General features: G+C 46.0%; 2 protein-coding genes across 2 annotated transcripts in view; both read left to right on the top strand.

The window, feature by feature from the left end:
- LOC123375794 (uncharacterized protein C1orf112-like) overlaps positions 1-5,690 on the top strand; it is a 51,963-nt gene extending 46,273 nt beyond the window's left edge. Inside the window, exon 12 of the mRNA XM_045027065.1 lies at positions 5,019-5,690. Within this exon, the coding sequence (XP_044883000.1) occupies positions 5,019-5,037 (19 nt within the window). The 3' untranslated portion in view covers positions 5,038-5,690. The remainder of the gene's footprint in view (positions 1-5,018) is intronic.
- Positions 5,691-6,465: 775 nt separating this feature from the next.
- LOC123376313 (14 kDa phosphohistidine phosphatase-like) lies at positions 6,466-22,220 on the top strand. Its single transcript, XM_045028238.1, has 4 exons — positions 6,466-6,485; positions 18,943-19,244; positions 19,843-19,967; positions 22,004-22,220. The coding sequence occupies exons 1-4, from the start codon at positions 6,466-6,468 to the stop codon at positions 22,094-22,096; spliced, it is 540 nt and encodes a 179-aa protein (XP_044884173.1). The 3' UTR covers positions 22,097-22,220.
- Positions 22,221-22,554: the final 334 nt, after the last annotated feature.

A 22,554-nucleotide genomic window follows, 5' to 3' on the forward strand; every position in this document is an offset into this window, starting at 1 on the left:
TGCAGATTTTAATGACTGAGTGAAATGCAGAAATAAAACTATCTGACTTTACATTCATATTGGGCCTCAGAGCCTATTGGCTTCCATTGACTTCAATGGCCTTTTCATCAGGCCCTTTGTGTTTGAAACGCTAAACCTATACACAGTGAGGGACAGAATTAAAAAAAAGCTGGCAATCACCCTCAGCTTCATGCATTTAATGCCTTTAATCAGTGAGGATTCAATTTTTCCATCTTATTGACTAAGGGACTGCTTCAGCTGTTATCTAGTATGAGCCATTAATGTTTCCTTTCCTTTGTAGAAAAAGTGCATTTAGATATTGTGAAGTAGGCAACAGTCGCTCGGGCATAGCAAATGAAGAATTTCTGGTCTCTTAAGGAAATGCAGTTTAACTCCCTGGCACTGTCAGTGATGAGTAAGTCTCCTCTTTCAATAAAGAGGGTACAGCTAGGAAAGTCCCTCTACGAAGTCCTACTTATCTGTCTTAGGACAGATACATCTCAGCCCCTGCTCCATCCGCTTTGTGCTCCGAGTGGTGCAAAGGAGACATAAACTGACCACAAATGGCCAGTTGAGAATTCCCCCAGCAAAGGGGAATTCTCCATTGGCATAAAATCAGAAGAGCTGGCGCCTATGCCAGCTGACCCCACCACATGCTGGTATAGGGGGTCATGTAGCTGCTTAGGGAGGAGTGGGGACAAAACAGAGCTCCATGATGCTAATTCTTAGCTCACCATACAAGAGAGTTGCCTAAAGACTGCTCTAATGTTCATCAGGGCCAGGGTTAGGATGACCTCTCCCTTGTCAAGCATGTGTCCGTGCAAGGAACCTGGCCCCTCATTTAAAACATCCTGTATCTGTTATAACATGCACATTACAGCTGTAAGTTTTTATGGATTCTTATAGCTGTAACCCCTTGGCCTTCCTCCCTACCCCAACCACACAGTTTTGTTGCCCCTTTCATTGTGTCACATGTGAAATTAGGCTCTAAGTTTTTTTGCAGCAGATGCCATGGACCAATTGTCTGCTGGTGAAACTCTACTGATTTCAATAGAGTTATGTCAGGAGAAAATTTTGCCTCATGCCTTCTTATCTGTAGTGTGACACATTTATGCTTGTGGGCACTGTACTGTTAATTAATACACAATAACAATTAGATACTTTCTGAAAAGGGATGAGGCTTGGTCTCCTTTTGCATTGGTGTCAAATGCACCCACAAAATGTATAATGAATTCCCGGTGGAAGTCTTAGACTCACCTCTCTAATTACCTGACTTGCACCTACAATCGAGTAGTCAGAAGCTCAGGTATTGATTTATGCTCACAATTCAATTGCAGGCCCCTATGGAAGTGAAATTTGGCCCTCTCTATGGGCTGAGCACATTAGATCTGTAAGTCATTGAGAAACATAGAACAGAGGACCTCACAAAGAAAAGAACACTTTGAATGATAAAACAATGATTAATTTACATGAAAATCTGCCATGACTAAAGTGCTCTTTTCCTCTTACTAGAGCAGGGGTTGGCAACCTTTCAGAAGTGCTGTGCCGAGTCTTCATTTATTCACTCTAATTTAAGATTTTGAGTGCCAGTAATACATTTTAACATTTTTAGAAGGTCTCTTTCGATAAAGCTATAATATTTAACTAAACTATTGTTGTATGTAAAGTAAATAAGGTTTTTAAAATGTTTAAGAAGCTTCATTTAAAATTAAATTAAAATGCAGAGGCCCTCCGGACCGGTGGCCAGGCAGTGTGAGTGCCACTGAAAATCAGCTCACGTGCTGCCTTCAGGACGCGTGCCTTAGGTTGCCTACCCCTGTACTAGAGCACACTGGTTGTGACAATTCCATATTTCCATTCAGTGCCCTGTCTCACAGATTCTTCTTAGAGACCCCTTGTAACTTGAGAGACCCTGTCTACAGTTCCTCAGAGGCAGTGTGTTCAGATGTAAAATATCATTATTGGCACGTCAGGTGTGGCTTTATCCTGTTTCTCTCAGACATCCGCTGTGAAACCCAAAAGTTTGAAACCAAAAAAACCCTTAATACCAAACTTAAGAGGTCCACCAAGAAGTGTCTTACCAATGAACTGTATAATCCTATTTTTGCAACCTTGTCCATTCTTCCTCTTTTCTCTTCCTCTGTCAGTTTATGATTCTTTTTTAACATGCCATGCCTGAACTTAGACATAAGCTCTTCCAGACAAGGACTGTCTTCACTTTCTTCTGTGAAGCAACTAGCATACATTAGGGCACTCTGAACTCATAAAGAAGACCCAGAGTCTCAACGGTATTTAGGCTCTTCACTTCCATTGAAATCAATGGGCAAGTAAATAATAATTATCAATACCTTGTATAATACATTTACAATTATATCTCTACATCAGAACTCATTCAATTAAGTTCATGATCCCTGGGTACCTAATTTTTTTTTCTTTTCCATCCTATTTGCATGGCTACACATTGAGCATTTTAAACAGTTCTTTAATTCTTATATGTAGTTAATATATTCGGTTCAAAAGGCTCTCCTGCCCTTGTGTTGTTGAAAACAGATATTTTATAATGCTGATTATGTCTACAGCACAAAACCACAAAACTGTATTGTCTTGGAACATGGTTGTGAGCAATTGAGTTAGATGACACAATGCTGACTACGCTTCAGCAGTCAACGTAGACCAGGATAGACAATGTTCAGACGTGTCCTACAAATGCTACGTTATAGTGGTCAGTAGTACATCATCTAACTTGATTATTCATACTGTTCAAATGCAGTCAAATTTGTATAGTGTAGATCAGTCCAGCTGTTTTCCTTATTTCTCTGGCTACCTTATCAGACAGTAGAAACACACAAATGTCAGAATGAGAAAGAAAGAAAGAAAATCTTGTGCAAAACGCGGAGCCCAGGAACATCCACATTATTCCTGAGTGCAAACACACTATCTATCCCCTTTCAGGGCCATCGAGAATACCAAAAAAAAAGGAGTGCATTATATGGCCTCAATAATGAAAATAATAATAATTAATTTCTTAGTACAGTTAAACCCTGTTATCTCGACGGCCTAGGGGTTTGCCAAAAGCCGTCGAGATAACCAATGATCGAGATAAACCCCTATCCACCCCCCCACCCCCTCCCTGCCCCCTTACCACGCTGCCTGCACGTGGCTGGATCCGGCAAAGCGGAGCCGGGCGGGCGGACGGACGGGCGGGCGGGGAAGCGGAGCCGGCGGGCGGGCGGCAGGCGAAGCCGGGACCAGGTATGTGGGGCGGGGACGGGCAGGGACCAGGTATGCGGGGCCGGGCGGGCGGGCGGGGACAGGCAGGGACCGGGTATGCAGGGGCGGGGAAGCGGGGACCGGCGGGCGGGGAAGCGGAGCCGGCGGGCGGGCGGCAGGCGAAGCCGGGACCAGGTATGTGGGGCGGGGACGGGCAGGGACCAGGTATGCGGGGCCGGGCGGGTGGGCGGGGACAGGCAGGGACCGGGTATGCGGGGGCGGGGAAGCGGGGACCGGCGGGCGGGGAAGCGGAGCCGGCGGGCGGGCGGCAGGAGAAGCCGGGACCAGGTATGTGGGGCGGGGACGGGCAGGGACCAGGTATGCGGGGCCAGGCGGGCGGGGACAGGCAGGGACCGGCAAAGCGGGGGCGGGCGGGCGGGGAAGCGGAGCCGGCGGGCGGGCGGCAGGCGAAGCCGGGACCAGGTATGTGGGGCGGGGACGGGCAGGGACCAGGTATGCGGGGCCGGGCGGGCGGGCGGGGACAGGCAGGGACTGGGTATGCGGGGGCGGGGAAGCGGGGACCGGCGGGTGGGGAAGCGGAGCCGGCGGGCGGGCGGCAGGTGAAGCCGGGACCAGGTATGTGGGGCGGGGACGGGCAGGGACCAGGTATGCGGGGCCGGGCGGGTGGGCGGGGACAGGCAGGGACCGGGTATGCGGGGGCGGGGAAGCGGGGACCGGCGGGCGGGGAAGCGGAGCCGGCGGGCGGGCGGCAGGAGAAGCCGGGACCAGGTATGTGAGGCAGGGACGGGCAGGGACCAGGTATGCGGGGCCAGGCGGGCGGGGACAGGCAGGGACCGGGTATGCGGGGGCGGGCGGGGAAGCGGAGCCAGGCGGACGGGCGGGCGGCGAAGCGGAGCCGGCGGGCGGGCAGGTACGCGGGGAACCGCGGGGCTGGGGAGCCGGGGAGCCGGGCGGCTGGGGACACGGGAAGCGGGCGGCTGGGGAACCGCGCGGCTGGAGAGCCGGGGAGCCGGCGGCTGGGGACACGGTGGGTCGGGGACGGGCTCGAGATATTAGGGTTCGGCAAATCGACATAACGGATGAGAAACTCATAAGACAAAGAGGGAGTTTGGCGGTTCCACTTGTAAACCGTCGACTTAATAGGATTGGCAAGTTAACCAACAAGGGTTAGGGGTAAGAGGTCGACATAAATGGGTTCGACTGTACTTATACAGTATTTTGTATTCAAAACACTTTACAGACATTAATTTCAAACAACTCCAAGACATAGTTAGATATTAACAAGGCAGAGAGAATGACCCAAAATGAGCACAGAAGATTTGCAAGGACCAAATACCAGAAACCAAGATTAGCGAGATAAGGCTTATGTGGCATCACACAAGAAAACATTGCATTTCTTAGTACGCGCCTAAACATATTTTGGAATTTCCCTTTGAAAGAAAGCTCCGAGGGCTTTTTCTTTTCTGAGTAGGCATTTGATGTGAACATACAAGAGAGTGTTTTTTCAGTATTCAGTCAGGAAATCACACAAGAACAATATAAGGAACTAATTCGTTACTCAGTGAATGTTGTGGATGCAACTGTTTATATCAGCTTGGTCAGAAGAAATTTCTATTCTTGATTTTTTTCCAGTGACTCACTGTGTGGACGTTAACAAATCATTTGGCCTCTCTTATCAAAGATAGAGGGGAAATAAAGAGGGGGAAATAGGCATATGACTCTTTTAGCTTTTTATGCAGTATAAAGGTCAGCTATAAGGCTTTCCTAATTATTATTTCTTTTTCCAGCCTTGTTTTTACATTATAAATTCAGATGTTATCTAAGATGGAATGAAAACTCTAGTCAATAATGACTAGAGAACTAGTGAAATGGTGACATCACAAGATCCAAGTGAGTGAAAGCTGAGCAATTGAAAGGTACAAGAATTTAAAACTCTCTTTGTTTTTGTTAATGCCTGTTTAACCTTAATGCAGCATTGCAAACTCTCACAATTTTATCACAAGTCTCGAAATATTTGGTGTTTCTCTTAAAGCCCCTGCATGTGGAGTCAATTGAGAATCTCCGCTTTCTTTTTTTTTTTTTAAATGGTGGTTGTGGAGAAAAGCTTGAAAATGTGTATAACCTAGAGTTTCAAAAATCAGAAGGCAAAGAAATAGAACCCAGAATTTATTATTTCTAAACCAGTCTCATAATTTCTTCAGGGCTGACTCATGATTTTGGAATACCTGGGGTTAGCAATGGGAATGACTAATTAACATAAGCATTTGTTAAAGAACTATCATCCTCACTCCTTTTCTGTTAGGAGTTCATAGTAAACATTTCTGAGACCTTCCAACATGTCAGAAAAATCGGATACTCCGGCTATTTCAAAGGTTAAAAAAAAAACAACGAAAAAAGCTTACAAAGCTGAAAACCATCATAAACAGGGAGAACGGGAGTACTTGTGGCACCTTAGAGACTAACAAATTTATTTGAGCATAAGCTTTCATGGGCTACAGCCCACTTCATCGGATGCATGCAGTGGAAAATACAGTAGGAAGATATATATATATATATATATATATATATACACACACACAGAGAACATGAAACAATGGGTGTTACCATACACACTCTAACAAGAGTGATCAGTTACGGTGAGCTATTACCAGTAGGACAGAAAAAAAGTTTTTGTAGTGGTATGGAAAATGGTCCATTTGCAGCAGTTGACAAGAAGTTGTGAGGAACAGTGCGGGGTGCGGTGGGGACTAAACATGGGGAAATAGTTTTACTTTGTGTAATGACCCATCCACTCCCAGTCTTTATTTAAGCCTCATTTAATGGTGTCCATTTTGCAAATTAATTCCAATTAATTCAATCCAATTAATTCCAAAACAGGGAGGTAACACAAACCCACCCATTTAACAAACATTTGTAGGTCACCTCTGGGTTTCCCTGTTAGAGCTGATCACATTTCCTTTTTAACAAAAAGTATCTTAGTTGAAATATAAAATAAAATACAATATTTTTAAACATTGTTTTAAGTTTGTTATAAATATGTTGATATGTTTCATTTTTCCTTTCCTTTTTCTACTTCCTTCTCCCCCCCCCCCAAGTCATTTTCCAAATTACTGGAAAAAAAGAAAGAGACAGGGGAAAAAAGGAATGAAAAAAAAGAGAACATAAAAATCAATTTTTAAAAATATATTTATAAAAACATTTTAAAATACCTCCAAATTGATCCATGTAAAACCCATGAAACAGAAGCAACTTAAGTATGTTTATTCCTTTTTTTCAAATTTTGATCGCATGTCTTGTGACATCTGGTGCATTTCTTAAAGACACACCTCCAGGAATGAAGGGATCAACAGAGAATCTTGGTTTTAATGTTTTTTTTTAAGTTTCTAGCTCTCATGGTCACAGAGAACAGCTAGAAAAAGTTACCCCTAACTCAGAGTCAAATAACTATTATTTCAGAATTGCCAATCTCAAGAGATCAAAACCCATGAATCAGACTCCCCCAAATTATTGGCCCAAAAGCCATGAGGATTTTGTTTTAAAAGGGTGAGATTGTGTTTTCAGTCTCTCTTGATTTTCGAACGCCACCTACTCACCCCTAGTGCTCCCCTGCCAGCACAACCCCCTCGCCCAGCCTCACTGGAATAGCCCCGCCTCCTAACGGTTCACGTCACAAACGTCACTACAATGCCGGCCGTTGCTGTCCCTCAGGGCTTGGCTACACTTACGGTTTGCAATGCTGGTCATCCAGCTGTGTAGGAGCAGCGCTGGTGTGTGGCCACACTCACAGCTACCAGCGCTGGTGTGTGGCCACATTTGCAACATTTGCAGCGCTGTTGGGAGTGCTGCATTATGGGCAGCTATCCCAGCATTCAAGTGGCAACAACGTGCTTTTCAAAAGAGGGGGGTGGAGGGTAGTGTACTGTGACAGGGAGCGGGGAAGAGAGAGAGAGTGGATTTTTGGAGCCAACACTGTGTGTTAGTTTCCTGGATTGAAAAATCACAAAATGTTCGCGAGCCCTTAGTCTTAACTCTTAATTGCAAACAGCCTGCCTCCAACACGGACTCCCCGCTGTTTCACTCACTCCCTGTGGTGTACTGTGACAGGGAGCGGGGAAGAGAGAGAGAGTGGATTTTTGGAGCCAACAGTTTAGCTTCCTGGATTGAAAAATCACAAAATGTTCGCGAACCCTTGGTCTTAATTGCAAACAGCCTGCCTCCAACGCTGTTTCTCTGTCAAGCAAACATTCACTCCCTGCCTCTCATTTGATCGTTCACAGCCAGGTACAGATAGCTCCTGTTTGCTGTGATCAGTGTTTGTTTTTTAGATAAGCAGTTCAACGGAGCTCCGATCGGAGTTCACAACAAAACAAAGAGAGGCTGCATAACAAAACAAAAAGAGTAATTTAGTTAAAAGCTTTCTGGGATATCTCCTTATTCCCTGGAGGCCAATAAAAGCGCTGGTGTGTGTCCACACTTGGGGCTTGGCTACACTTACAAGTTGCAGCGCTGGTGGAGGCTTTCCAGCGCTGCAATTACACCCCGTCCACACTTGCAGGGCACAACCAGCGCTGCAACTCCCTGGTTGCAGCGCTGGCTGAAAACCCATCCGGGTTGGGGTATAAGGAGTGCAGCGCTGGTGATCCAGCGCTGCTCATCAGGTGTGGACACTCACCAGCGCTGTAATTGTCCTCCAGGGAATAAGGAGTTATCCCAGAATTCCTGTTCAGCCACTCTGCTCATCAGTTTGCACTCTACTGCCTCAGGTGACCCGCCCTTTAAATGCCCCGGGAAATTTAAAAATCTCCTTCCTGTTTGCTGCAGCCAGGTGTGTGTGGAGTGCAATCAGTTAATCTTTACAGGTGACCATGCCTCCACGCGGCAAACGAGCCCCAGCATGGAGCACTGGCGAATTGCAGGACCTCATTAGTGTTTGGGGGGAGGAAGCTGTGCAGTCCCAGCTGCGCTCCAGCCGTAGGAATTACGATATCTTTGAGCAGGTATCAAGGTCCATGCTGGATAGGGGCCATGATCGGAACGCACTACAATGCAGGGTTAAAGTTAAAGAGCTGCGGAGTGCCTATTACAAAGCCCGCGAGGGCAATCGCCGATCCGGAGCTGCCCCCACGACCTGCCGTTTTTACAGGGAGATGGACGCAATACTTGGGGGTGACCCCACTGCCAATCCCAGGACCACGATGGACACTTCTGAGCAGGGTGGGGGACAGGAGGAGGAGGAGGCGGAGGCGGGGGGGGAGGAAAACGTGAGTGAAGCTACTGGGATGGGGGAAGACACCCCAGAGTCCCTGGAGGCATGCAGCCAGGAGCTCTTCTCAAGCCAGGAGGAAAGTACCCAATCGCAGCAGCCAGCAGTTGCAGAAGGACAAGCAGAGCAGCGGGTTACCGGTAAGCGGCTTTTATTTTCTGGGTGGAAATGTTTCTGGAGAGGAAGGGGGGTTAAGGCTGCATGCATGCCAGCCTAGATGTGGAATAGCCCATTGATGTGGTCTATCACGTCGCGGTAATCAGCTGCAGTAATCTCTTCAAAAGTTTCAGCCAGAGCGTGGGCAATATGCCTGCGCAGGTTTATAGGGAGAGCCACCGTGGTCCTTGTCCCAGTCAGGCTAACGCGTCCGCGCCACTGTGCCGCGAGGGGTGGGGGGACCATTGCTGAACACAGGCAAGCTGCATACGGTCCAGGGCGGAATCCACATTGCTGTAGAAGAGCCTCCCGCACTTCCCTAGTGACCCGCAGCAGGGAGATATCTTCCAGGATTAACTCCTGTGAAAAATGTTGGGAGACTCTTTAGTGAAGATAGTGATAAAGCTAGGGAGATAGTGAAGATCACCCCTGCAGCTGCATCTTCACTCAACCCCTCTATCACTGCAGCTGTTCGGTGCACTTCCCCGAAGCAACCAGCACCCCTCTATCGCTCAAGCCCCACTTCTCCCTCTATGCAGCACCCCTCACTCACCATTTCGTGTCTTCTGTTGTGTTATGTGTGTGGTAAAAGAATGCTAAAGTGAGGACTAATAACTCCTTCAGTGTGTGGGAATTACTGTCTGGAGATAGTGAAAACAATGCTACCCTGTTAAATGTTGTCATTTCTGCCTTTCTAAAGTGACCTTGAGTGCTGGACTGACCAGATGTACCACAGCACAGAAACTGCAGAATTTGAGGAAAAATCCCCGAAAAAGCAAGGAGGACATGCTGAAAACTGTTATTGCTCACTCTGCTAGAGAGAGTAAAAACTTGCAGGAGTGGAGAGAAAAGGAAAGCAGGATCCGCCAGAGGGAAAGCAGGACCCGGCAGAGAAATGCAGTGGCCAAGAGGAAAAGCACAGAGCAGCTGCTAAGCATCCTGTCGCGGCAAGCGGACTCTATCGAGTCACTCGTTGCCATGCAAGCAGAGCACTACCGTGCTACTCCCCCCCCCCCCCAAAGCTTTTTGCCTTGTGCACCAATGTCAGTTCAAACCCCCCTTCCCCAGCATCCAGGTTCTTACCACCACCAGCTGCCTCCAACACCTGTACGTTCACCAACCAGCCCTGATAACTACAACCCTTACCCTCTGCACTCAACGCCCATCACCATGCAGTTTATGCACCCTGAAGTGCAGGATTCATTGCACAGCACTCCAGACAGGACGTATGCAAACTTGTGACTGTTGTCGAAGAAAAACTCAGTTCTCGCTTTTTGTTTGGGTGCAGCAAAATCAAATACTTTATTATTTCTCCAGTAATTACAATGGAGGGAGAGAGTGCCATAGGACACAGGGTCGCCCCAGTCCTGGACAGGTCTCTCAACTGGTAAACAATTACATCAAGCCTTTATACCTTTGTTACAGACAATTTCTAGCAATCATGGAGACAGTAAAAAGCAACAAATACATTTTGTTTATACATAGCAGAAAGGCTTATCTTATTTGTCTCTCTCTTAAGAAAAGCAAGCCTGCATTTTGGTTAGTGATTGCAAGGTCGTTATAACTTTGTACACAGTTCTTGTCCTGTCGCCTCGCACTATCTTTGCTCCTACAAGTCTCACGTCATTAGGGTTACAGTATGGCCTGACTCTTGCTAACTGACTGACACGCATTAAAATCCGCTTCAAATTCTTATTGAAGCTTTCCCTGCTTCCACACTCCCCCCTTTTGTACTTCTAGTACAACAAATATTTTCAAATCTCCATTTGCATTAATCCATGGATTTCAGATTCTACAGCAGATATGTCAACCTTAGGGGTTTTCATGGGATGTAATGACAATGCATGATTAGCATGAACATGAAAGGTATTATTACTATCATTACGTCTTTTACAACAACAACATAATCCTAAACTAACTAACAACACTACAAACAATAACATTCCCATAGGAATAAAATAATGGGGTTGTTGTACAGTTTTGGTCACAAAGCACAATACATCATACTTAATACATAAAGTAGACACTCTATAAGCTGTATAAAAGGCATTCTGTTCAGCATGATATATATATTCCGAAGCATATGAATTTGCCCTTGCAATTCAGAGATTCTTCGAACCTCTGGTAATAATGAAAACAAATTTTGAAACCGATCAAGCACTACTCTAGTCCAATTAAAATATACCTGAAATCTGAGAGCTACTTGCAACATTCTATCTGCAGGCCAGGAAATGATATGATTGCCTTCAGCAGTGGTAAGATCAATATGTATATCTTGTAAAGTGGTGGCATTAACGTACACACAGCTATCATTAGCTTGAAAAAGTGGGTGTCCCGTCAGGGTAGTTCCTTGACCTCCACCCTCTCAACAAATATTGTCATAAACAGTGACAACTTCCCCTGGCTTCAGTTTATAGATACACTGAGCTGTGGTGGTTCTAACGGCCAAAATGTCCATTGACTCTCTATTCTTATCCAAAATGTCAGGTGTTATTCTAGGGGTACTGTCTAGAAATCAGTTGGATATACCAGGTGGTCTAATTTCCCAGATGTCTCGGTAAACAATGACAGTCCCACAGGCATCCTCCCCATGGACCCAGCAGGATTCGGTATGTGGGAGCCCACACCCACCCTAACCGGTCCATATGCTTGGAAGGAGCACTGTGAATGTCCACACTTCCATTCAGAAAGTGTCCAAGTATGTCTCCATGACCACAGATCAGATGGTACTCCTGAAGCGTCTGTAAGGGCAGTGGGCCAAGTCCGGTCTAGATCCCACTGCAATGCCTTCCCAGCCACAGTGATATTCAATACCATCTCTGTCAGTAACTTCTGGGTCATAGAACTAAGGATGGAAATGACATGTAACTCACCAACTCCAGCCTGTACTTAAGATAGCTGAGTTTCAAGAATAAGGCTAGTAGCCTTTTCCAGTTGGCCCAATTTCTTATCATGTTCTTGGCTTGTAAGATATTGGCCCTAGCCCACAGGGAGCTGCTCAATTCTCTTTCCAGAGGAAATAACCCCGGCCCTTTGTCGTGCTAATCTAATGGCAGCCCCTTGTGAGCAATCTGGGTATGTAGAAGTGATTTGAAAACCTGATAAGGGCAATGTCATTTAAAATCCAATTAGGGAGGGCAATACATCCTGAAGGATTTATCCAAAACACAGGGCGCAGCCTGTAGATCAAACCCCAAAATCCAATTAATACCACATCCCCAAGCATGGGTCCCATAAATTTCTTCCTGCCAGTGTACAATTCTTTGTTTCTTCACCAGGGTCAGTTCTCAATGTCCTTTTTAGTCAGGAATTCCTGGACTTTGGCAATGTCAGTGGAGTGAGTGTTTCTTCTTCTTTCCCAAAACAATTGTGGTTTAGCATCCTACAGGGGAGAGGTTGCCAGCACATATCACCCTGTAATGGCTTTGCTTCTTCTTGAAAAGTCTAAAGGCACAGTTGGTCTGTCAGTGGACAAGGGAGAGGTTGCCAGTACGTCACCTTGTCCTTTTTCCCTGCTGTCCAGAAGCACAGTAGAGCTAGAAGAAGAATAGGCTAATCATCAGTAGGAAAATTCTTCTGATGTGGAGGGGTCTTTTTGCAGTGAGAATCCTGGGTCCAGGCAGTCAGTCCTTGGCACTTCACAGCGGTGTTGGTAGACAGCAGGACTTGGAAAGGGCCATTCCAGCGTGGAGCCAAGGCAGTCTTTCGTTGATGGATCTTTATGTAGAGCCAGTCTCCTGGTTTCAAGGAATGGCAAGGTTGCACAGGATCCTTCGGTAGTGCTTCCTTCACCTGTGTATAAAAAGACTTAACACATTTCATTAGTGCCTGACAATACTTAAGCATTATGTTATCCATCAAATGAATGTCCATCTGAGCTGGGGTTAGTGGGGGTGCAGCTGGTAGTCACATTGGGCGTCCTGTCAAAATTGCATGAGGGCTGAGTCCAGTCTTTCGATTGGGAATGGCTCTCATACTCATCAGTGCCAAAGGAAGGGCATCTGGCCACTTTAAGTTTGTTTCAGCACAAATCTTGGCCAGTTTATTTTTTAAAATCCCATTCTGGTGTTCCACTGTCCCAGCAGACTGTGGGTGGTGAGGGCAGTGAGCTGCACATAACTCCTTTACAAACTGTCCAGTAAAATGAGTTCCACGATCACTGTTGATACTCACAGGGATGCCAAAACGTGGCACAAAATCTTGAAGCAAAATTTCACAACAGTCCTGACATCTGCTTTCCTGCAGGGAAAAGCTTCAACCCAATTGGTAAATACATCAACTAAAACTAATACATATCCATAACCACAACATTTAGACATTGAAATAAAATCAATCTGAATATTTACAAAAGGTCCCCAAGGAGGAGGGTGGGCTGCCCGCTGCACACCAACCTCGTTTAACTGCAGCAACCATCCCCCCTTTCCTAGACTGAGCATGTTAGCTATTCTCTTTTTCCTCCCTTCTTGGCTTTTTTTTTTCTCCGTTAACATACAAAGGAAACTTTTACCCTTTACTTATACACTTTCTTTTATACCATGAACACATAAACATTACTGTTATGCAGTACATTAGTCTTATTATTCAATGTATGCCACATATACCCTTTCACTAAAATAACCTTATTACAGAACTTTGGAACAACAAGCCAGGACAAGCACACCCACTGTGAGAAGTTCACTTAATATAACCTCTAGTCCAATAGCTTTCCACCAGCCCCAGCCCTCTGGCTAAAAGTCTGAGGTAGCCAGAAGGATCCCTTGTACAATATGGGGAGTGGGTTAACTTTTCATGTCCTTGTTTCCAAAGACTGTTGGTATGCAAATTTTAACAACAATTTCTTAATTAAAAGATTTGGCCAATGTAGTTTCTTTCTCTTACTGAAGAAAATGTATTAGACTTTAGTATATCACATTTTTCTGATGTAACCAAACACTTTGTATTCTAAGTTGAACAAAACAAGTATCTGCATTTCAAGCCAACACTTCCGCTTGAGTTCAAATCAGACCATCCCATGAAAATATTAAACAACAATTCTGGCCACGAGACAAACACCACAAGACAGAACATAGAACACACAACATAATTTTTTACTGTGCCAGTAAATCAAGGTACGTTGAATGTTGTGCAGCTGACATTAGTTTTCTTTGATTATCTGAAAGACAAAAACAGAGGTCCACCCCTTCTGGGCAGTTAAATACTTAAAATATACAAATACTCTTGTTGATTCTAGGCAAAACAGAGGAATTACCCCATATTTTCTCGTATGTGTTTCTTAGACAGCCCTGGTTCAGCGGCCTCTACCTTATCAGTTAGTTAACTTGCATTAACACAGATGTTTTCTGGCTTGCTTTTTTTACTTTTAACTCCTGCTTTTAAACAATGAAAGAAAACATCACCACTTATAGTGCCTGTAGAGCCTAATAAAATTTTCATTACATAGCACTGTATACATTCTTCAACTGATTTAACAAAATTGTTCATAGCCAAATGATTGCAATCTAATAATTTCTTTGCCTGAATTTATTTACAAACATTTCAAAGACACCAAAAACTGTTCTCTTTGTCTGTTGCCTGCCCGCCTGGGCCCGATCCTTTTTTCTCGCTGAGCCGTCCCTTCCATTTGGCACCAATTTGCTCCACTACCAGTTTAGCTAGGATGGTGAGCTTCTCAACTAGCCCCACCCTACTGGTCTTTTCCCCAAAACATTTTTACTTACAAGACTACCGAGTCCTCCCTAGTAAGGCTTGCCACCTGGGCAAAAATACATGGCCATTGCGTAAAGGCCATTTACTCAACACACAATCCAAACCCCTTTAGGGGGTCTACCCAGAGACCCACCCATTTGTCTGCTGACACTTAAACAGAAAAGAAAATTACACAGAAAGCAGAGAGAATTACAGTCTAAGCCAGATTTTTCTACTTCTATTACATTGTCCGTTACAGGGGGCGGGACAGAAAGATCTCAATACAACCTCAGAGCTTCATCGCACACATGGCTTCCACTCTGAGGAATTATGAACGAGAAGTTCAGTTCCGCTCACACACCCAACGCCCAAATGAACAGAGCAGAAAAACAACAGTAACCGGTAAAACAAAACAGAACAAAACCAGATAGTGTTTCCTTATTCTATTAGGGCTCACCTTTAATCATGCTATTCTTAACAAATAACACCAACAGCACCAAACAAAACAAACATAAAATAACAAGGGTAAAAGAGATAGATGGTGTAAATACTGCAGGGCTCCCCCAGACATAATTGCTCACCAAACTGTGACAAATTCCTGTTACTAATTTATCCCTCATGTCAGGTGATCAGACTGACACTGCATATAATCAAATTTTAAAGCTTCATTAAAAATAATAAAACAACAATGGAGAGTGTTGGGAATGCTCCCACCTCACACAGGAAAAATATGAATGCCCCAAGCCTTAAGCCACTTTAATACTCACACATGTCCCACTGGAAAGTTAAGCTTTGCAAATATAATTCCAATTCTGTAACTTGTACTGCCTTTGGTTTGCCTCTGTCTCTATTTTCCACAAGCAGCTGGGGCTGAAAGCAGTTTTTCTTTGCATTTAGCATAGTCCGCACTGATTCTTGACCTTGAACACAAAACAACTTCTCCTATCTCTGGGCGAAGCCGAATTTCAAATTAACCCATTCCTAGACAAATTGCTCACACTGTGTCAGAGGCTTTTCTCTGGTGATTAAAAGCTCCTCTGAGATATATGATCTTATCTAGATTGAAGGTACCTTCTAATGGGCATTGTTTAAATGAATTTTCACGCGTGTGAAGATTCCAATTCGCTAAATACCTGCAGGTTTTAGGACCATAATGTATGTACATGTAATATGCTGGGGTACCCTTAGGGGGTAAGGTGGAATGTTTAGACAGTCCCTTACCCATTTTCCCCTTACACACAGAGAGAGGGTGCCCTGTCCGCGCTAGCGGCTCAGAAACTAAGGATCTTTCCCTACAGGGCACTCACACAGGAGAGACTCACAAGGAAGACTACGACTCTCCTACACCTCCCTTCAGCAAAGAGCGTCGGCTAGTCTCTGGGAGACGGCGCCGGGTACTCTAATTGCATCCAGTGAGACGAACAGATTGTCAGTAGCCCACACAGAAGGGAAAGGGGAGGGAAGATGGGTTCACACACTCCTAGACCCAGGCAGCTTCCTCGCCCGACTATGCCAGGCTGAGTCAGCCCACCGTGGGTCGGATCTCCTAAAGATCCACTAGTTACCGGGCTTGCGTTAGAGCAGTCCTGATCATTAGCTTCCGCTTCACAGGGTACTCTGGGCGTCTTCCGATAACGATCACTCACACTGGTGTACACACACACACACACCAAGGCCTCTTTTCTTCTTTTTTAACCTTTTTATCTCTTTTTAATTTTTTTTTTTTTTTTAAACCACGATGCATCTTTACCTGGTCCGGACCAATACCATGAGGCGGTATGACAACCCCTCTTGAGGCGGTAAAAACCCCTCAGCACCGGTGCATTCTAATGCATTTACCTATGCATTACCTTATGCATTTCCTTGGCCAACTCAGCAGTTCCCAGTACTGCTATAAACTAACCTTATTGGGGCCTCTCCCCAATACCACTTTGCATCTGATCCTGCTGCACAGTCAATAAGTTCAGATGGCGTGAGCCCAACAGAGACAGACGTCCTCATGGAAAGTCCTCCTCCGATACCCCAATAGAGATTTCAAAAGGTCCCATACCTCTCATGTGGCGCCATGGGGTTCGAAGGGGAATGATCCGTAGTAGCCGTCTGTGGGTCCGTGGGCGTTGCCATCCCGGACGAGCCCCCAAATTGTCGAAGAAAAACTCAGTTCTCGCTTTTTGTTTGGGTGCAGCAAAATCAAATACTTTATTATTTCTCCAGTAATTACAATGGAGGGAGAGAGTGCCATAGGACACAGGGTCGCCCCAGTCCTGGACAGGTCTCTCAACTGGTAAACAATTACATCAAGCCTTTATACCTTTGTTACAGACAATTTCTAGCAATCATGGAGACAGTAAAAAGCAACAAATACATTTTGTTTATACATAGCAGAAAGGCTTATCTTATTTGTCTCTCTCTTAAGAAAAGCAAGCCTGCATTTTGGTTAGTGATTGCAAGGTCGTTATAACTTTGTACACAGTTCTTGTCCTGTCGCCTCGCACTATCTTTGCTCCTACAAGTCTCACGTCATTAGGGTTACAGTATGGCCTGACTCTTGCTAACTGACTGACACGCATTAAAATCCGCTTCAAATTCTTATTGAAGCTTTCCCTGCTTCCACACTGTGCAGTTCACCAACCCACACCCCTGCCCTCTTGTGTTCATGAAATGTTGTGTGTGTCTGTCTGTCTGTCAAGGAAGTTTTTTTCTTTTCAATAAAACAATTCTTGGGTTTGAAAACAGTCTTTATTATAGCAGATAGTGAAAGATACCTTAGCCCAGTAAAGAAACAGGCACTGCAAATCATTTTAGGGATAATAGAATAACAGTGTAAACAGTGCACTTCACTCCCATGCAAGGCAGCAAACATTACTGTTGGCTTTCAGCCTCAAATTCTTCCCTCAAGGCATCCCTAATCCTTGAAGCCCTGTGCTGGGCCTCTCTATTAGCCCTGCTCTCTGGCTGTGCATATTCAGCCTCCAGGACTTGAACCTCGGTGGTCCATGCCTGACTGAATGTTTCACCCTTCCCTTCACAAATATTATGGAGGGTACAGCAAGCGGATATAACCGCGGGGATGCTGCTTTCCCCCAAGTCTAGCTTCCCATACAAGGATCTCCAGCACGCTTTTAAATGGCCAAAAGCACACTCCACAGTCATTCGGCACCGGCTCAGCCTGTAGTTGAACCGGTCCTTGCTCCTGTCAAGCTTCCCTGTATAGGGTTTCATGAGCCAAGGCAGTAACGGGTAAGCGGGGTCTCCAAGGATCACAATGGGCATTTCGACGTCCCCTACTGTGATCTTCCTGTTTGGGAAAAAAGTCCCTGCCTGCATCTTCCTGAACAGGCCACTGTTCCGAAAGATGCGTGCATCATGCACCTTTCCAGGCCAGCCTGTGTAAATGTCAATGAAACGCCCACGGTGATCCACAAGCGCCTGGAGAACCATAGAGAAATACCCCTGACGATTAACGTACTCTGATGCCAGGTGGGGAGGGGCCAGAATAGGAATATGCGTCCCATCTATCGCCCCTCCACAGTTAGGGAAACCCATTTGTGCAAAGCCATCCACAATGTCCTGCACGTTCCCCAGAGTCACGGTCTTTCTTAGCAGGATGCGATTAATTGCCTTGCAAACTTGCATCAACACGATTCCAACGGTCGACTTTCCCACTCCAAACTGGTTCCCAACCGACCGGTAGCTGTCTGGAGTTGCCAGCTTCCAGATTGCAATAGCCACCCGCTTTTCCACCGTCAGGGCAGCTCTCAATCTTGTGTCCTTGCGCCGCAGAGTGGGGGCGAGCTCAGCACACAGTCCCATGAAAGTGGCTTTTCTCATACGAAAGTTCTGTAGCCACTGCTCGTCATCCCAGACTTCCATGACGATGTGATCCCACCAGTCAGTGCTTGTTTCCCGAGCCCAAAAGCGGGGTTCAACAGTGCTGAGCATTTCCGTGAATGCCACAAGCACTGTAGTGTCACACCCGGCAGGCAAATCCATATTGATATCATCGTCGGACTCCTCACTGTCACTTTGGAGCTGAAGGAATAGCTTGACTGCCAAACGTGTTGTGCTGGCGACACTCATCAGCACAGTCCTCAGCAGCTCGGGCTCCATTTCCCACAGAAATCGCGATTCACACACAGAGTAAAACAGAAAGACACTCACAATGGCGCCAAACGTTGCCGGAAAGACAGAATGCTGGGATGTGAAGCGATGCACCACGGGGCGTTGGCACAGGAAGCGGAATGACCCACACACTTCCTTCCCCTTCCCACAATACTCAGCGCCAAAATGGGACGAGGTGCTCTGTGGGATAGCTGCCCACAATGCACCTCTCAATACAGCGCTGGAAAGTGCTGCAAGTGTGGCCACACTGCAGCGCTGGTAGCTGTCAGTGTGGCCACACTCCAGCGCTGGCCCTACACAGCTGCATGACCAGCGCTGTAACTCCCAGCGCTGCAACTTGTAAGTGTAGCCAAGCCCAATCGCTACACCCCAACCTGGCCAGGTGTACAGCCAGCGCTGCAGCCAGGGAGTTGCAGCGCTGGATGTGCTTTGCAGGTGTGGACGGTTACTAATTGCAGCGCTGGAAAGCCTCTACCAGCGCTGCAACTTGCAAGTGTAGCCAAGCCCTCAGCCTTAACGACAGCCGTAGCCCCGCCCCCCTTCCTCAGGCTGGTAACGGTCCCTTCAGCCCGCCCACCGCTTAGTGCGCTTGGCGCATGCGCGGAGCCGCGCCAGTCCGGCCGCTCTCAGCCCCGAGGGGTGGCCATGGCCGGGCAGCTAGAGTCGGTGCCCGCGGTGGAGATCGATCCGGACGGCATGTTCAAGTACATCCTGGTGCGGGTGCAGCGCGCGGGGGGAGCCGAGCACCGGGACGTCGTCAGGGGCACCGCGACCGCCGAGTTCCACAGTGAGTCGGTGCCGCGAGCCAAGGCCGGGCGGAGGCCTGGGGGCAGAGCCCGGCTGGCGCCTCATGCGCCCCCCAGACCGATCCCCCTCCCCCAACCGCGCTCTTGAGCGGGGAGCCGGCTGCCCCCGCCGCGGGCCGCTCCTCCCCTGCTGCTGCAGCACCTCCGGGCTGGCCCGGCCCCCGCAGAGCTGCTGCTCGCGGACAGCGCTCTCCCCACTCAGCGGGGCGCTGCTCTTACCCGCACCCCGGGGTTGCTCCTTGGCCTCGGCCGCACTGGGGGGCTGCGCCTGTGCAATCCCCCCGGGGGCTGCGCCGGGTGAGGAGCGACTGGCTCTGGTGTCCAGCCCTGGGACATTTCAGTCCGAAACGTGAACTTGTGAGCAGCCTCTGACTTGGTGAGACAGTGGAACCGGCAGCCACTGTTCTGGGATTTGCTAGGGCCCAGCTGCGTAAGTAACAACGGGTCTTTTCCTTCACTTACCAGCTTCCCCAAGGAAACAGGAAAAAAATACTAGGTAGCTGAAAAGAGAGGACTGGACGTAATCACCAAGTGAAACCTGAGTTCTGGTTAATGGATTGAACTGGCTTCATTTTGCAGATCATATATTTGAAAAAGTAAACCCTGAAATGGAAAAGTTGGGCTTTGAATGCAAGTGCCTTGGAGGAGGAAAAATTGACCATAATAGCAAAGACAAGAAAATGCGGGTATTTGGTCTCTCCACAGTAAGTGCCATGTATTAGTTTCCTTGAAAATCCAACATTTTAGGGCCCTAACCCTAACCATTAATTAGTTAGTCCACACAGCTCACCTGTGAAGTGGGTAAAGATGGCTTATTTTAGATGGGGAAACTGCAGCAGAGAGGTTAGATTGACTTACTCACCATCACACAGTAATTAGTGTCAGGGCTGTAACTGGAACTCAGCAGCTCCTGACTCACAATCCTGTACTGTAGCTATAGCATGCCTCTGTCTATGTATCTCTTACTTACATGGTTCAGTATGTAAATACATTCTGTTTATAAAATAACCAATAGAAGCAATGAATTATCCATATATGTGGAACACACTGCAGTCTCCATCCCACCTCACCACTGCAGAGAGTAGATAAGAGACAAGGATTTCTTGAGCTATTGATGTGGACAAGGGCAGACTAGTTCCATGTGATGTAAAGACATGTTATTTGAATCCTGTACAGAAAGTAGCAGTTCTTCAAGGTCACTTTTCCTCCAGGTCAGTTATAGCCCCAAACCAGATTAAACTTTTTTTTTTTAAATTGGGGCTCTTTCTCAGATATCATATTGTGGGGGCAAAGCTCTATGGGGAGGGGAGATGGCCTGCAACATTAGGGGTCTTCTAGAGCCTGCTCAATATCTGTGGCAGAATCAAACAACTAATGACCAAACTCCTGGATTAATGGTGGTAGTGTGCAGCACAGGCAGCAGCATCTCTCTCTCCTGCCACCAAGTTAGTGGGAGAAGGGGTAGTCAGCTATACCCCACACCTTGTTTGCCAACTATTGTCAAGTGCCCTGAACTTTACAGAAGCATGCTGTGTAACTGCAAAGTTTCACTTTGTCAGACAGAAAAATGGAGATACAGAAAAGCTGAATGGCACTCTGGAATAGCGGGTTACATCTTGGCCTGTAAATCAAAGCAACTTGGCTCTTGTCCTGGTTTTTTGTTGTGTGACTTTAAAAATAGGGAAGTAGTTGTGTTAAATGGGGCTATTGATACTTAGCTCTTGGGTAAACTATGAGAATTAGAGAAATGCTTGAGGAGGTTCTTTGAAGTGAACTCTGTGGCTGGGATTAATAGATGGAGCTCCTTGAGGCTATCACTATAAGGCAATGATAGTACCTTTCCCCAGTCCCCTGTAAAGGAATGTCTGAGCTAGCACTGGAGCTCAGCTACTAGCTTCCTACATTATTGGGTGTGGTAGGTCGTCTTAGACAATAATTTAATAGCAGTACATGTTGAGATGCAAAAAGTTCAAGCTTTCTAACCATTAAAACACAAATTGTCAACATCACATGTCAAAATATACAAAGTAAATATCCTTAAATCAAACTAAGTTTTCTTTGCCTAGCTGTACATTTTGATTATTACCAATGAAAATATTTTTGTGTGTATGGTGAAATCGATACTTACCAATTAAAAAGCTAATTCTTCCAAGGCTACTTATGTCTGATATAGCCATGCTTGTTTATGTGGGCAAACCTTGTGTGTAGAAAACTACTTTTTGTATTAGTTGTGTAACATGCAGTTTAGATGTCAATTTACTTGTGTGATCCTCTTGGAGCAGAATTAAGGCTCTTGTGGTCACCTAAGTGAGAATCAATGCCTTGTTAAGTGCAACCTTAATTCTGATTTTCCTGAGTGGTTGCCATGTTAGTCTGTATCAGCAAAAAGAACAAGGAGTACTTGTGGCACCTTAGAGCCTAACACATTTATTTGAGCATAAGCTTTTGTGGGCTAAAACCCACTTCATCAGATGCATGCCGATGCATACTTTGTTAGTCTGTAAGGTGCCACAAATACCTTGTTCTTTCTTCTGATTTTCCTGGCTTCTAACTCTGAAACATTTTAATTCAGATATTCCTCAAAGATAATAAACAGAACTTGTTTCACCTCAGTGGGACTTCTGTGCAGGGGGAAGCATAAGGCCATAAATCTGGATATTTAAAATGTTAACTGGAACTTGATAGTCTTGTAGCGTTATATTTTGCATCCCTTTAAAATCTTTTATCATCTTTTTTGCAGGGATATGGTAAAGCAGATCATGCAGTGACCGTAGAAATACTGAAAAAAGTATACCAAGACTATGAAATCACTTGGTCAGATGACAAGAAATGAAAAACTACTCTAGAATCTGAAATACAAAGCAGTTTGCACTGTAGCTGTTGATATAGTATTGAAGTCTACATTGTGTTCAAATAAATCACTGTTAGCTTTATCTGAATAAAAAGATTTGTGTTCTTCATCCTTTAGAAATTGGAATTAAATCTTACTGAAGAAAACAGAAAGCAGCATAAATGCTGACAAGGATAAAAGTATAATATGAAAGAATTTGAAGATCAGCTAGCTCAAGACATAAACAATCAGCAAAATAATTTAAATACATCTGAGGTAGGCAGTCTGTCAGTCAGTAGGGCTACTGGACAACCCTGTGCTAAAGGAGTACTCAAACAGGACAAGACTGTTGCAGAGAAGCTAAATGCATTCTTTGCATCTGTCTTTATTGCTAGAGCAATGTTTCTCAAACGGGTCCCTGAGAGTACAGCAGGGGGTCCATAGGCCAAGCTGAGAAACTC

Source organism: Mauremys mutica, chromosome 8 (genome assembly GCF_020497125.1).
Source record: "Mauremys mutica isolate MM-2020 ecotype Southern chromosome 8, ASM2049712v1, whole genome shotgun sequence".
Taxonomy (NCBI): domain Eukaryota; kingdom Metazoa; phylum Chordata; order Testudines; family Geoemydidae; genus Mauremys; species Mauremys mutica.